Source organism: Psittacula echo (assembly GCF_963264785.1).
Source record: "Psittacula echo genome assembly, chromosome: 7".
Classification (NCBI taxonomy): domain Eukaryota; kingdom Metazoa; phylum Chordata; class Aves; order Psittaciformes; family Psittacidae; genus Psittacula; species Psittacula echo.
This window is the reverse complement of record NC_137740.1, coordinates 17,938,673-17,955,763: the sequence shown is the minus strand read 5'-3', so window position 1 is coordinate 17,955,763 and position 17,091 is coordinate 17,938,673. Positions and strand designations below refer to the sequence as shown.

Here is a 17,091-nt window from a genome sequence, read left to right as displayed (position 1 = left end):
GCATTGCCATGGAACATATAAAATTACAAATGAAATTTATTGTAAAAAGTAGAATGTCTTCTAGACTGGTGTCAGTATTTATTTCATTCATAAACCAAAACTGCAGGTATAACATATTCATTGTCAGCAAGTTCATGTGTAAATTGCCCTCCAACAGTATTGACTGATATAAGACAGATATTGAAAAGACAATTTAAATTTACTTTTCCAAACATAAACTGTTCCACAAAAGCACTGTAAAAACTCCTTCAAGGTTTTGCATTGTGCTTCACATGTATGGTTAACTACATAATTTGGTTGTGTCATAATCCACTGTGTTTGGCAATTTGGCATTGAAGGCCTGCAAAGCAGACTGAATTCTCACCACTTCACTGGTAGACAGTTTCAGTCTATGACGGAGCAAGCAAGAGAAGAGGTCTAAACGGCGCTGACCAGGTGGAGAGAGTTTATTTACACGATCCCGTATCTCTAATAACTGCAAAAGTGCTGAGTCCTGTGATCCCTGAGTATAGGGGTAGTCCAGCTGCAAAATCAAGTCTCGAATTGCTTCTGGGTCGAAGTGCATGCTGTAGCCAAACACTTGGATGTTATTGATTTTCATGTAGCCCAGATTTCTTGAGGGATCAATAAATTCCAGGGGTTCATAGTAGATGCTCTCATTGCCATTTGGACCATTTGACTTTATTCGACTTCTCAAATAGATGTGCACAGTTTCAAAAAAAGTCTTCCACTTGTTGCCCAGAGTCAGCGTCCAGTTATAACACTGAAGGGGTAAGTCCAATTTAGTCCGCTCCCAGTCTGGGAAATTATTTTCATTCACAGGCATAAACCAGCTCTCAGAGTGGCTGCCCCCAAAAGGGTTGACATAAACAGCAAGAACGGGCTCTAAGGTGCTGTTTTTAGTTAAGCAAATTTGAAGAGAAAGGCCCAGTATCATATGGACCAGGCTAGACTTGTACTTGTTGCTCTTAAGAGTAAGGAGCATCCGCTTGCGCCAAGAAGGATCAAACCAGCTGTTGAGGCGCATGTCATTGCTGATAAAAATGGCATGGACCTCAATTCTCCTGTCTGTCTTCTGCAATAAATACTTCATTTCCAGGTCCTGAAGGTCAGTCTCAAACCCAATGTAGTGCTCTGTCGATTCTGCCACTTCAGGCTTGCAAAGCCCTTGACTCAGCATGTAGCCAGCATTGCAGCTCCCACAGCGGGTGCGATTGTCAGGAGCGCAGCTCAAGCACGCAGAGCCATCTCCAATCGTGCAGGGAAGGAATCCATGACAGGCAACCTGGTCATTAGGGCAGGTGCATGTGTGAGTCTCTTCAGAAAAGCTTCCCAGAAGGCCATTTTCATTGCAGTAGAGAAAGGACTGGATGCGGTTGAGCCAGTAGTTAGAAGATCTGCAACGTTAAAATAACTTACTTTAACACAGAGACCTGAACATAATAAATACACCTTGTAATTTTTTATCAGAAAGAGAAAAATAAAGCTGGTTTTAGTAGCAGATTAAGGCACTAAAGTGAGATTACAGTGTCTGCGGTCAGATAAATACATGTATAAATTGCCTTTTAACAATGCAAAATCACAAAAGAATTTTCCTTATAAATTCACAGGCACAACAGGAACATTTGGTTCATATATTTGCTACCTCTGCCAAGGAAGCCTGACAAAGAGCCATTTTTCTGTTACTGTCTTCAGATTAACATCTTAAAATCCCATGCAGCTGAGATTGTTTTTCTTCATGTTATTTGAGCAGGGAGGTGCTTTGTATGTATCTAAGTATGTATAACTGTACCATCTCCCTATTTCATTATGAACATTTTTGCAAGCTTGCAAGCTTTCTTGTTACCAGCTGAAGTTGCTTTGATTTACAGACATGTGAGCTAAAATACTTTCCTGGAATAGCAAATAGGACCCTACTCCCTACTAAGATAGATTCAGTCTTAGTTCTTTAGATGACTTCCAGCAAAATATCCCTACAGGAAGCCATGCATGAGCATGCTGTGTTTACTTTTCATCTTTGGAGATGAAATTAAAAGATTACTTTAATGGTCTTCCTGTCATCTCATTTTCTTTTCACTAGAAGCCACAGTTAATGTCCTACACCACCCTGGGAAAAGATACTGAAACTAATAGTTTAGGCTGATGAGGCAAATCTGCCACAAGAAAGACAATGGGAACAACTGAGTTACATGCAAATAGTGAAGAGAAATATTATCTTCTTTCTTTTTCAGTTCTTAATAATCCTAGCAATGCACAATTTAAAAAACTTGTTTTGGCTGCTGCAGTCAGATTCATTCTTGCCACATGAATGATGACAATTTTATGGTTTCTTCCCTTTTCATTGCATTGTTTCAAAGAGAAAATGCAAGAGCCTCACTGACTAATTTTTTAAGTCACATCTGAATTTGTTTTAATAGTTCAGAATTTTTTTTTTCTGACTACAAAATATATGCTAAAAGTCTATCACGTCTCAAAGTCTGATTCTTTAGAAACATTAAAATGAAGAGTAAAATTACATCATTGTATGCTCTGGTGACTTTGTTTAATCCTTTTTTTTATTATTTTCTCTTTCTCTTTTTTTGGTTGTGGGAATCTTAGTTTTTTGAGGTTGGGGTTTTTTATATACATATAGCATATTAATATTTTATAGAAGTATAAGTAAATATAATAACATCCATGACATGAATGCCTTAACACCATTCTTACTGTGCTCATTTGAAAGTCATTATTACCAAGAATATTTTGTCAAGTTTATTCCTTCATTTCCTGATTAAAATTCATAATGTCCACTCTACAGGCAAGGTCAATGGCACAATATAAAAGTTACTCCAAAACTGAGTAGAATATTAAAGTTATTACTCTTCCAGGTGGAATGGGAAGTTCCTGTGTACTTTGTCTGGGTTTTTTTGCCAGTAATCTGTACCTACTGAGCTCACCCTGGCAACTCACAGGAGCTGCACTTCAGATGCGTTATGACCCTGTTTCCCAATGTAGGATGAACTTTGCAGCCAGGCAGTGTCTCACATGGTCTGTCTTATTACTATCAGCCCTGTGATGCATCACAGCAGTCAAAGCAGAGAGGATATGAGAATACTTGCCTAAAGAAATAAAACTAACCTTTCAAAGGTCTCACATTACAGCTTTTTCCTAACACTTTATGGCTTTCTGTGCTTATTTAAGAACTGATAAAGAGTTCCAAAAGCTACTAGGTGTAAGATATAAAAGTCTGGGGGATTAATTTTCCTTCAGATCCTTGGGTTAGGCCATTTGCTTCACAACAGCCTCCAGAAAGTTTTAGTTTGTTTTAATTTGTTACCTTAGACTGATAATGCAGCAGATTTCAATAATATGTGATTTGCTTTTTAATCTCCAAGTTTTCTGCTTGTACTGTTGCTAACAGTTGGTACCACATGATTATTGTGTCAAGGTTAAATGTGTTCAACACCTGATATTGGTCAGGTCTGTAAATGTGAATTTTAACATCTCTTCCATTTCTCTTGTGAAAAGAAGTCCTCACTTTTGAAAAGTTTATTATATATTATTATATTAGAAGTACATTTCCAGAAAACATCACTTTGCTTAGGCCAACTCTAAGCTTACAGATGTGATTTTGAATTCATCTCAGTAGAGGATAAACATTCGAAGGCTAACTGTAAAGGTTTTCATTGTATCACAATATGTCACCCGTAGAGACTAAATCTGCTTGTTTTACACAAAACAGCAACCATTCTACGTAGTTCGTAGCATCTAAGGATATGTTTGCATGATATATACTAGTCAGAAGAAACCTAATGGTGTCTGAGATCCAAAGCTGGAGCCACAGCACTACTTTAGTTTTTCAGCAGAGATTAGTAGCCTGGATTTGGCACTGTGCTAGTATGGACAAGAAATTTCTCTATGGCTTGGAGGTTAAGCATTTATCCTGGCTTGGATTTCAGGAAAAGTTAGCTTTCAAGCTACATTCCAGCTATGAATTTCTGAGTCCTAATGTTAGATACTTTCTGATAGATTTTAATGAGTGAATTTTTCAATATTCCTTTATTGAGGTGTATTGGGTGTCACTGGAAAGATTTTGACAGTGGGAGGGCAGACGCAGGAATGCCCTCTGTGAGAAGAGGCCAGGGATGCCTCATACTGGACACAGCTGGTTCCAGACAAGTTATCTTGAGCAATTGCTTCTTGCTTATAGAATTTAATAAATATATTAAGACAATTAGCTTCTGAGCGAGGGTTGAAAGAAATCTCCAATTATTATTTTAATGACACTGCAAACATTATTATCTGATTTGGAAAATTATATTTACTGGCCTGAAACTTTTCAGAAACTGAGATACAGAGCTTCTGATTTCCAAACCTAGTGAAACTAGCAAGAATTTCCTGATTACTTCAATGAGCTTTAAACCAAAATGGCATGCCTGAATATCTGTGCTTTCACGATCATTCAAAATTATATGACAATCTATAATCAAAAGCTATTTGTGGTGAAACATACACTTGAAATCACAATCACTAAATCTTTGCTTTAGAAATAAAATAATATTTAATGAAATAAAACCCTTGATAAGTATAGCATACTTCTTATTGAATTATATAATGAATTAGAGCTCCCTGGAAATTCTTTAGAATTTTTTTTAAAAAACTGGTTTTGTTTACTGAGTCATTGAAATCAATCTTTCAAAAGCAGTACAAAGTTACAAAACAAGTGCTAAGTCCAGAATTTCTATGAAAACATAAATACTACTGATTGTCCTGTTGAAAACCTGTTCTCTCTACAGGAAATAGACCATCAAGCCTCTTCTATGACTTATACATAGTAGAACACTGAGACAGATAACCCATGCAAGTCACATGCTTCTACCCTTTAATTTAATTAAGACTATTATTCTGAGGTTTCAGTCTCACCTTGGATTGTAAAGAGTTTCTAGCCATGTGAACCACATTTCTTGCATGGATGAACATTTCCTTCCACCCCTATTTAATTTGTTTGATCATATATATCAATATGAATATACTTAGTTGTCTGTGACAATATTCTACAGATTTTCTCAATTCTTAAAATTTTATGGGAAACAGATTGTTAACTAATTATGGTTTAATAACAGATCCAGCTCCACTTTCTTACCTTCAACTCTTTTCCTACTATCAGATCAGGCTACTGTAGCTGGATGATAATACTTTTTTGTGGGGGAACCTTCTCTTGCATAGAAAGCACTAAGGAGTGACTACCATGCTTTCAGCTAAAATACAGAGTAAGGAAAGCCTGCCATATAATCTCGCATTTACACAAGCATGATGAAAACAGGATAATCCTGTGGAAGTTAATGTATCAGTTAACATCAGACAAGTTTCTGATGAGAATCATTTTAATGAGAAATACAAATCTTTTTATTAGGTGAAATATAATTCTACATGATGTCGCACTGCATTACCTCTTTATAAAATGCTCTCCAACTGTTAATTCTAAAGTGTATTGAAAATATTTTGCAATCTTTTTTTTTTTTTTGCTATGAACTTTCTTTAAAAAAAAGTTATTTATTTGAACAATAGCGGTTGCAAGTTTAATCCAAAACATGTGCTTCCTTCTTGTTTAATACACTGTAACATTAAATGTAAGAACAAAGCAGTATGGTCAGCCTATATAATAGTTGTAGCATGTATTTAATCATGGTATGACACTTGCCTCCTTCTCTGCCTCACTAAGTGCTTAACATCTGTTGTACATCAGATGGCTTAGTAGCAGATGATGAGTACTCAGTGAGGCAGGTGCTAAGCAAAAAAATGAAGACAATTTAACAAGAGTGTATAGGCAGTAAAATACCCATTAACTATTTTTTCTTCCTTTCAAGGCTGAGTCCAGTATAAATTTGTAAGACAGCAACCTCAACACCAAATGCACTTGCAGGTATCTCTAAAATGTCCTACTCTTGTGGGATCATCTCTTAGGAAGACCAAATAAGGCTCCAAGTACTTTTTTGCTGTGATTTAATTCATAACGAGAACATTAATTGGTGTAAATTTGATACTGGTCATCATGTGAATGCATTTGTCTTCTGGGAATCAGGGTAAAGCTACTGACTGTAGAGTCACCAGAAGGCCAGTGAGTGATTAGAAGAATGAATGTTTTTAGTTTATTCAGCTTCACAAAATTAAAGCAGTACTATAACCACTACTCAAAGAAACGTGCCTGAAATTATTTCACTATGGCTCATGTTACAGGTATGTCAGTGAGACTCAACGACAGCTGCAAATCCTACTCAAAAAGATGATAAACAAGAGCAGTACAGCTGCTCTGAGTTCAATTTTACAATTTCACAGCTGGCTCCACCTGAGTCAGATACTTTAAAGCTGATCTAAAGGTCTGAGCTAACTTTGTGGACCATAGTGAAAACAAATTAAGCATACTGTGCAGTAGAAAAGGAATATGATACCTTTCTAAACGTATATAAAGGAATGAAAAACCTCTGCCTAGAGAGATGCATTTGGTAAAAATCCCCTCTTAGCATACACAGAAAGCATATTAATTAGCTATGATTTTTTTTATGGAAATCTTGTTTCCATCTGCTGAAATTGCTTCCAGCGCAAAAATGGATGGGGTAACTAAGGAAATATAGCTTGGTGTGAAACTCCTCCATGGTGTCTATACTACAGGGAAGGGAATGCATGAACCAGGAGGTTGATTCTGGGATTATGTTGTTGGGATTAACAACAATCTGAACTAAAACTATAGTGATATAAGGGGGCAAAATACCTTGTTCTCCCCTGTTAATCACATTTAAGGAGAATCTTTGCAGATATCACTATTCTGAAGATATTGTCCTCCCCACCACTTCTTAAGGTTGATACTCTATATTTTAAAACCAATAATGCACACCACTTTTAAATTCAACATTGCCTTTGTATTACAAGAAGCAGAGGAATTAAACCCTTATATTATATGATATAAACCTATAACACCTCATAGAACAGAACTGCTGTGAAATGATTTTATAGACTAAACAATATTTTGACATTAAAATATTTAATATTTCAAAGGATATTTCTTCTTAACTTGTTATGAATTTATTTACAAATATTTTAAATTGAGCTATGCTAATGTTGCACCCTTTTAACTCTCATAGAAAAGTTTTTGTACTGTGAAATATTTCTGCAAAACACACTAAAGAATGGTTATAGAAAAACCATTTTAAGATAACATGCCCACAATTTTTTTAACAGCTATAATCATAATTATCATTGTAATATACTGAATTAGGAATCAAATTTGTAGTACCAGCTATTTAAAGAGGTTCAAAACAGAGACAAGCTTTGAAAGCTTTAACTAAACAATGATACATAGTGCAACAGGGACAAAGGAAATACCAGTCAAATTAATGGTGTCAAAAGCTGAAGCAAAGGAGTCAGAGGTATTAAGAAAAATAAGAGTCTGCTTGTACAGGAGGACGAAAGATGCCATACACACCAAAAAAAAAACCCCACAAACAAACAAATCAACCCATGTGTACCTTTTGAAGCCACTGTAAACTAGGGGTTGTAGTGTCAGATGAGTGCAAAACTCATCTTGGACCATATATGATCCATTAATTGAGTGGAATTTTAGTTAAACTTTTGCAGATGTGAATTCAAGTGTAATTTTATATATGTATCTAAAAAGAAGCTATAAAAATTTTATCTAGATGCTTCAGTGACAGTCATTAATATGCCCATTTTAAATGTCAGAAAAATAACAACCAAGTTTACTGTAATGTTAGCTTTTTTTGTGTGAAGGAAAACAGAAGTGACGTAAAATTGAACGAATTGAAAATAGATCTCCTCCCCCTCCTTTTACAAAGATAGGTAAAATGGGGGCATGATAATGCGACATGCACAAGTGTACATAATCACAGAATCAATCATAGAATTAATTAGGTTGGAAGTGACCTTTAAAGACCATCCAAACCAACACTCTGCCACGGACAGAGACACATTCCACTATAATAGGTTCTCCAAGCCCTGTCCTGTCTGGCTTTCATGGTTTAGACCCAGACGGTAGCTAAGTACCAGGTAGTCTTTCACTCCCCCCTCCCCTTTTCCTCTCCCCCAGGCAAGATGGTGAGGAGAATCAAAAGAATGTAAAAACTGTGGGTTGAGATAAGAACAGTTGTACAACTAAAGTACAGTATAGTACTACTACTACTACTTCTAATAATTCATATAGGCCCTATTCATATATTGAAAGGCTGCAATAAGGTCCCCAGAGTCTTTTCCAGCCTTTTAAGCCCAACTCAGCCTTTTTTCATAGGAGAGGTGCTCCAACCGTCTAATCATTTTTGTGGCCCTCTTTTGGACCTACTCTAACAGGTTCATGCCTGCCATAGGCTGCGGGGGACAGAACTGGATCTAGTACTGCAGGTAGTGCCTCACAATAGCAGAGTAGAGTAGAAGAATCGCCTCCCTTGACCTGCTGGCCACTCTCTTTTGATGTAGCCCAGGATACAATTGGCTCTCTAGGCTACAGGTGCACATTGCTGGCTCATGTCCAGTTTTTCATCCATCAGTACCTCCAAGTCCTCTGCAGGGCTCTTCTCAATCCATTCATCTCCCAGTCTATACTGATATTGTTTCCCTGCACATATTCTAGCCTTTTCCTCCCAGCTCAATTTGCTAGCTTTGAAAGAAGTGCAGATTAATACAGCTTGAGCAATGGGCACTTGAAGCACTTTGCTCTGTGTTCATCTGCCCGTAAGGTAGAGTGTTGTGGTTTAAGCCCAGGCTGTAAATTAGAACCACGCAGTCTACTTCCCCCCACACACACACCTTTCTTCCCTCCGCTCCTGGAGGGACAGGGAGGAGAATCGAAAGAATGCAACTCCCACGGGTTGAGATAAGAACAGTTTAATAACTAAGGTATAACACAAATCACTACTGCTACCACTAATAGTAATAATGATAAAGGAAATAACACGCGAAGAGAATACAACACCTCACTGACCAATATCTTGCCCCCCACCCCGCAGCGATCCAGCCCTTTCGGGTAACTCTCAGTTACATCCTGGGCATGACGTGCTGTGGTATGGAATACCTCTTTGGCTAGTTTGGGTCAGGTGTCCTGTCCCTGCTTCCTCCCGGCTTCTCCTCCTTCCTGGCAGAGCATGAGACTCACAAAGTCCTTGGTCAGGGTAAACATTCTGACCAGCAACTGAAAACATCAGCTTTATCAGTATTATTCCCAGGCTAAAAGTCAAAACCACAGCACTGCACCAGCTATTAAGGAGAAAAACTGACTGCTGCTGCTGAACCCAGAACATAGAGGTAACAATGAATGAACTGAAGGGAAGAAACATTATGGCTTAGAGAAAGGAGAAAAATGTGATGGGATTTTGAAATTAAAACACCTTCACTGAATAATATAAGATAAAAGTGTAAAATTAGCTAATTTAGGGGATGTCTTTGAATCTTAAATCACATAGTTATGAAGCAATTGTAGTTGTCCCCTGGGGACAGGGCTTCATCAGATTCCTTGCATATGCTGTATATGCAAACTTAATTTGAATACTTAATTTGTACAAAGAAAGGACCCGGTAGAGACTACTAAAACCAGCTTGATTACCTTGTCAACATGCATTCTAAGGCTAAATGCAAGTTCAAAGATAGTAGGAGGTGTAGCTATGAACTGCATTTGCAAAACTAACAAAATGTACCAACAGCTCTAGCACGCAGTGAAAATTCTAGAACTAATTAAAAAATAGCCTTGACTGAATGGTCTTCATATGCAATGCAGCAGATCACAAAAACTACTGAAAAAAATACCTACAGAATTCTGTACGATTTACTGTTGTTAGGATAGGAGGAAGGAGCTTCCGTGTTCTTGGAGTATTTTATTCAAAACAGGAGCAATATGGAAAGTTTAGACTGGAGTTAATTGCTGAGATGGAAGCTTTCAAATATTTTGTGGGATAATTAAAAATTGTGTGAAAGAGCAACTCGTAAAGTGTCTCTAAACAGTACAAAAACCACTAAACAACTGTGCTGACAAAAGGATCCAAAGTTTTAATTGTGGTGAAGGGTAAATTAGGATGCAGAAAGAGATTCAGTGCCAGAAAAAACAGCTATCAATTGTATTATTTTCTGTAACTAAATCTCACTACTACAGCTAAAATCATAACCGCGTTAACAGCCTATAGCAGAAAGGGAAGTCTAAAATTGCATTCAAGAAACTGATATACCATTGTAGATTCCTCTTTTCCTACTGATTTTGAGAGAAGACATCTATTCACAGCCTTACTCACAGATAGAAATAATTGAAATAATAAAAAGTAAAAACCCAAAACCAAACAGAAACCCCTCAAAAAAACCCACCCAAAACAACCTCCACCCCCCGAAAAAACCCAAGCCACCCAAACTGTTTCCATTACAGCTATAATTATGGAGGTAAAGAAAATTTGTTTCTATTCCTGGCTCCTAAACAATGTTTCTCTATGACCATGACTATGGAAAGTCACTTGCTCTTTTCCTTTGATAATGATCTTTTACCACTGTTTGTCTATTTGGATTATAAATTTAGTTGCCTCTAGCTGTTACTGCAATATAAACAGCAACAATCTGTCATTTGCTTCCATTTTGTAGATATGGAAGTATTACAGCAAAGCAAGAATCTCCCAGTAAAGAGTAATGGTTTTAATTAGAGAATAAAGAAACTCAGTTCTGTATTCATAATACCTAACTTATCATGATATATGTAATAAAGATTCTGAGACCAATGTGCTTTTTTTCTCTCATGTTATAATAACTAAAAATAACTTAAAATAGCTATATTTTTGAGCAAGCCCATAAAGTTCGAGTACAGGCACAAAATACATTATAAAAGAGATATGCTTGAACAAATTGTAAGGACAACCTTAAATTTCTGAAGGAAAATTAAAGGCTGCTTAGAAAATTGGATCATGCCGTTTTTAAAAACAGCATATATTTTTAAATACATATTTTGTTTAAAAGAATGTTTTTAAACGCAGCATATATTTCACTTAATAATGTATAATTCTTATAATAAGATGTCAATTGCTTAACAGTCATAAATAGCAAAAGTATTACTATAAATGGCCAGAGGTTTCATGTATGTAATATAAATTAGAAGACAGTATGGTAATGCTTGTAAGCAAATATCAAATAATTCCCTCTCTTTTGACACTTTTGTCTTCTAAAACAAACAAACAAGCTAACTAACCCACAGCCTGAAATGCAAAGGAAAATTTGAAAAAAAGGCTGACATTGGTCAACAAAAAAAAAAATGTCTGTAGTTTGATCTGAAATAAAGGAGAATCAGTATAGATAACTGACAGTGAGGAACCAAAGTCCCACTTTAGGAACCTGTGTAAATTTCTTTTGGAATATATACAATTATATAAAGATAAAGTGATATACCTTATAGAACTGTTCTCATTCCCCCAGCAACAGTTAAATCATTGTTGAGAATAAAATATCTACATATGCAATTCAGAATAATAACCCTTCCAGATTGCTGACATCTCTGTACTTTCCACTTGTTAATGTAACTAGCTCACTCTGGTTAGCTTACTCACCACCAGAGCTACAAACAACTGTGATGTCAGTGACAGAAGCCAGGATATGTTACCTCTTGGTAACCCCTCCAAATTTCTTCTGGCAGAACCACAGGAAAATATGTACAGGGCTTTGGGTATCTGGAATTTGGGACTCAATTTAGTAGGTCAGGTCTACTGGGGACTGGTGGAGTTGGTCTGACAATGAAGGGAAAGAGTGGTCTTGGTAGGAGGCTTGCCAGACTGGTCAAGGAAGCTTTAAACTAGACGTGTTGGGGAAGGGGGGCATCATTCCATTCCAACACACCCAGTCAGTTGCCAGCATCTATAATAAATGCTTGGAGCAACGTAGGGATATTTCAGCTGCTCCAGCCAATGAGCCGGCTTCATTTGGAGCTTGACTCAGATGCCTCTATACAAACGTCCATCTTATGGGGGACAAACAAGAGGAATTAGAGATGTGTGCACGCCTACGAAGGTATGATATAATAGGCATCACAGAAACGTGGTGGCATGGCTCCTATGACAGGAGTGTTGCAATGGAAGGTTACAGGCTCTTTAGAAAAGACAGGCCCAGCAGACAGGGAGGGGGAGTTGCTATTGATGTCAGGGATAAGCTGGAGAGTATGGAACACTGTCTGGGGACAAGTGAACAGTCAACAGAGAGTTTGTAGGTCAGGGTCAAAGGGAGATGACCTGTGTTCAGCAGTAGCAGTCAATTTTTCTCCTTCTTAGTAGCTGGTGCAGCGCTGTGGTTTTGACTTTCAGCCTGGGAACAGCACTGATAACACTGATGTTTTTAGTTACTACTCAAATATTTAGTCTGACCTAGGACTTTCTGAGTCATATGCTCTGCCAGGGTGGGAGGAAGCTGGGAGGAAGCAGAGACAGGACACCTGACCCAAACTAGCCAAAGAAGTATTCCATACCACAGCACGTCATGCCCAGGATGTAAACTGGGAGTTACCCGGGAAGGCTGGTTCACGGCTTGATCGGGCTGCATATCGACGGGTGGTATTGTATTCTCTTCCCTTGTTATTTCCCTTATCATTATTATTAGTGATGGTAGCAGTAGTGAGCTTGTGTTATACCTTAGTTGCTGAACTGTTCTTATCTCAACCCGTGGGAGTTACATTCTTTCGATTCTCCTCCAAGGGTGGTGGGGGGAAGAAAAGGAGGGGAGTGAACAAGAGGGCTGCATGGCTGACTTATGGCCTGAGCTTAAGCCACGACAGGAGAACAGCGATGGGGGACATTACTGTGGGAATTTGTTACAGGCAGCCTGATCAAGAGGAATCTGTGGATGAAGCACTCTATAAACAGATAGGAACAGAGTCACACTTGCAGGCCCTTGTTCTCATTGGGAGACTTCAACCACCCTGACATCTGTTGAAGGGAAGGTGCGGCCTGGCACAAGCAATCCAGGAGGTTCCTCGATTGTGTGGAAGACAACTTCCTTCTGCAAATAATAGAGGAGCCAACAAGGAGAGGGGCCATGCTTGACCTCGTGCTCACCAACAGGGGAGGGCTGGTTGGAAATGTGATGCTCCAGGGCAGCCTTGGTTGCCAGCGATCATGAGATGGTTGAATTCGAGATCCTCAAGACCGTGAGAAGAGCATGCAGCAAGCTCACTGCCCTGGACTTCAAGAGAGCAGACTTTGGCCTCTTCAGGAACCTGCTTAGTAAGGTTCCATGGGATACAGCCCTAGAGGGCAGGGGGGCCCAAGACTGTTGGTTGTTATTCCAGGATCACCTGCTCCAAGCTCAGGAGTGTTGCATCCTAACTAGAAGGAAGCGCAGCAGGAGGGCCAGGAGACCTCCTTGGATGGATAAGGAGCTGCTGAGGAAACTTCGAAGGGAAAAAAGAGGCTTGTAAAAGGTGGAAGCAAGGACAGGCGGCCTGGGAAGAATACAGGGATGTTGTCTGGGAAGCTAGGAACCTGGTTAGGAAAGCTAAGGCCCCGTTAGAATTAAACCTGGCTAGGGATGTTAAGGATAACAGGAAGGGATTCTATAGGTACATAGCGGATAAAAGACAGACTAGGGACAACGTAGGCCCCCTCTGGAAGATATCTGGAAAGCTGGCTACCCTGGATTTGGAGAAGGGTGGGGTTCTTAATGATTTCTTTGCCTCGGTCTTCACTGGCAAAGGCTCTGACCGCACCACCCAAGTCTTGGAAGGCAGACACAGGGACTGTGAGAATGAAGACCCTAGGCCCACTGTAGGAGAGGATCTGGTTAGAGACCATCTTAAAAACCTGAACATGCACAAGTCCATGGGACCTGAAGAAATCAATCCACAGGTCTTGAAGGAGCTGGCGAATGAAGTTGCTAAGCCACTGTCCAACATGTTTGAAAAAACATGGCAGTCAGGTGAAGTTCCCGAGGACTGGAAAGAGGGAAATATAACCCCCATTTTCAATAAGTGGAAAATGGAAGACCCAGAGAATTACAGACCAGTCAGTCTCACCTCTGTGCCTGGAAAACTCTTGGAGAAGATTTTCCTGGAAGACATGCTAAGGCACATGAAAAACAAGGAGGTGCTTGGTGACAGCCAGCATGGCTTCACTAAGGAGAAATCCTGCCTGACCAATTTGGTGGCCCTCTATGATGGGGCTACGAAACTGATGAACGGGTATAGAGCAGTTGATGCCATCTACCTGGACTTGTGCAAAGCATTCAACACTGTCCCACAGAACACATGACATCCTTGTCTCTGAATTGGAGAGACATCAATTTGATGGGTGGACCACTCAGTGGAAAAAGAATTGGCTGAATGGCTGCACGCAAAGAGTTGTGGTCAATGGCTCTATGTCCAGATGGAGAGCAGTAACGAGTGGTGTCCCTCAAGGATCAGTGTTGGGACCGGTCTTGTTCAACACCTTTGTCGGTGACATGGACAGTGGGATTGAGTGCGCTGTCAGCAAGTTTGCCGATGACACCAAGCTGTGTGGTTCGGTTGATAACGCCGGAGGGAAGGGATGCCATCCAGAGGGACCTTGACATGCTTGTGAGATGGGCAAATGCCAACCTTATGAAGTTTAACCAGGCCAAGTGCAAGGTCCTACACCTGGGTCAGAGCAATCCCAGGCACAGTTACAGGTTGGGCAGAGAACAGATTCAGAGCAGCCCTGCAGAGAAGGACTTGGGGGTGTTGGTTGATACGAAAATGAACATGAGCCAGCAGCGTGCACTCACAGCCCAGAAAGCCAACCGTATCTTGGGCTGCATCAAAAGGAAAGTGACCAGCAGGTCACAGGAGGTGATCCTGCCCCTCTACTCTGCTCTCGGGAGACCTCACTTGGAGTATTGTGTGCAGTTCTGGTGTCCTCAACATAAAAAGGACATGGAACTGTTGGAACAAGTGCAGAGGAGGGCCACGAGGATGATCAGGGGGCTGGAGCACCTCCCGTATGAAGACAGGCTGAGAAAGTTGGGGCTGTTCAGCCTGGAGAAAAGATGGCTGCGTGGAGACCTCATAGCAGCCTTCCAGTATCTGAAGGAGGCCTACAAGGATGCTGGGGATGGACTCTTCATCAGGGACTGTAGTGATAGGACAAGGGGTAACGGGATCAAACTTAAACAGGGGAAGTTTAGATTGGATATAAGGAAGAAATTCTTTCCTGTTTGGGTGGTGAGGCACTGGAATGGGTTGCCCAGGGAAGTTGTGAATGCTCCATCCCTGGCAGTGTTCAAGGCCAAGTTGGAGAGAGCCTTGGGTGACATGGTTTAGTGTGGGGTGTCCCTGCCCATGGCAGGGGGGTTGGAACTAGATGAACTTAAAGTCCTTTCCAACCCTAACTATTCTGTGATTCTATGTAATTGTGATATATACTAGCACCAAAGTTGTGTTGGAACTGGTTGGGGCAACCTGTTTTGTCCATGGTTCTGGTTCTTTATTAACATGTTAGCTGTTACAGTAAGTCACAGACGCTGGAGTGTAGCAGTGGGAATGTGTGAAAATCCCCTCCCCTTGAGAGGACTGTATAAAGGGTAATCAACTATAAATCATATTCTGAAGATGTGACAACCCTTGTTGCAAAGAAAGAACATATTAATTCTGATATGCTATTTATCTAGGTATTCAATCTCATTCTGTTCAGTTCATCCTTTCCTCATTATTATATATTTTCTGATATGTTAAGGAGTAAGGAAAAAATGTTCCTGTGCAGAACAACTTCCTTAATACTTTTCAATTTTTATTTAAGCATAAGTCAAAAAAAAAACAAAACAACCCACAAACCTATACTAATATAAACCCACATACATTTTAGTCCTTCTAAATTTCTCCTTAGTGAAACTAACATGCTGCTACTGGCTAGAATTAATTACATTAATTTGTTTTCCACAAAGAATTTCCAGAAGTTAACATTAATAACCAAAAGTAGATTGGAGCAGACAAGATTTTCTTGTAGAAAAAAAGAGAAGCTGTTAAAGAATAAATTCTTCTGACAAGTGAACTTCAAAACCTACAACAGCATATGTTTTAAGACATATTTAGTTTTCTTAACATAGTTATTGTAAATTACTCTAGAAGAACTCTATCATTAACTAGGTCTCTAGTATGCTTTCTGTATCTGTATGTGTATATGTAGACACATTCCTCCTTAACACCCTAGGCACTCTCTGAAAGATTTATCTGTCCCTTCCAGAAAGGCCAGATGTTCTCACGTGGCAGGTAAGGAGTGGGGGTCAAGGGTGGTGAACCCTGAAAAAGTCCTCCCAAAATCCATCTCAGAGGCTGCAACTGAACCAAGGGAACAAGGGTCACGATGTCATTATAGGAATGGTAGTGATTCTAATTGATGGAAATAAATGATAAAGTGAGTAATAAATTTGAATTTATTACTGGGGACAGAGTAATGACATCAGGTTTCCCAGATACAAATCTCAGCAGAAGACTGACTTTAAAAACAAACAAACTAACTAACTAAACCCCCGAAATAACTATATTGAATGATTGTAATATAACATGCTGATCACAACCCAAAAGTTCGGAGAAGCCATGTGTACTATATGGTTACGGCAAACTGTTAAATAAAGTTTCTGATATTAAATTTGGATTGAAATGTAAGCAGCTTGCTTATTTCTGGAGAGTTATCTGAAAGAAGATTGATGCATAAGCTGCAGAAATGTGCAATGTTGTCCTCAGTTATTACAGAATGAAACGCCACGTACAGCAACTTGCTGTCTTTTGCTTGATGTATTTGGCTGTCATATGTATTCTTCTTGGAACCTATATACAGAGTAAATAGCTCATTTTTTTACCTTGTACAGAATTGTACAACTCCTGTAGTTCATTATCTTTGCACTTTTAACTGGTTAAGCTCAGAAAGGATGGTTAGACTTTAAAATTGTGAATGAGATAATGAAACATGAAGAATTTCATAGTGATAGTTTTAAATAGTTAGTAGCTAGGGAAACAGCACTAACAAGATGTCCCAAGAAGGTTTCCACTATTCTTCTCAGCACTCTAGAATGTACTCTAGGTTACCCTGCTCTTGCAGGGGGGTTGGACTAGATGATCTTTTGAGGTCCCTTCCAACCCTTGGGATT

At 39.3% G+C, this 17,091-nt stretch overlaps 1 protein-coding gene across 2 annotated transcripts in view; it reads right to left on the bottom strand.

The window, feature by feature from the left end:
* Window positions 1–280: 280 nt before the first annotated feature.
* BRINP3 (BMP/retinoic acid inducible neural specific 3) overlaps window positions 281–17,091 on the bottom strand; it is a gene marked incomplete at both ends in the record, with an annotated part of 200,938 nt that continues 184,127 nt past the window's right edge. For both annotated transcript variants that reach the window (XM_080623038.1, XM_080623039.1), the window contains one exon: window positions 281–1,397. In XM_080623038.1, the coding sequence (XP_080479164.1) occupies window positions 281–1,397 (1,117 nt within the window). The remainder of the gene's footprint in view (window positions 1,398–17,091) is intronic.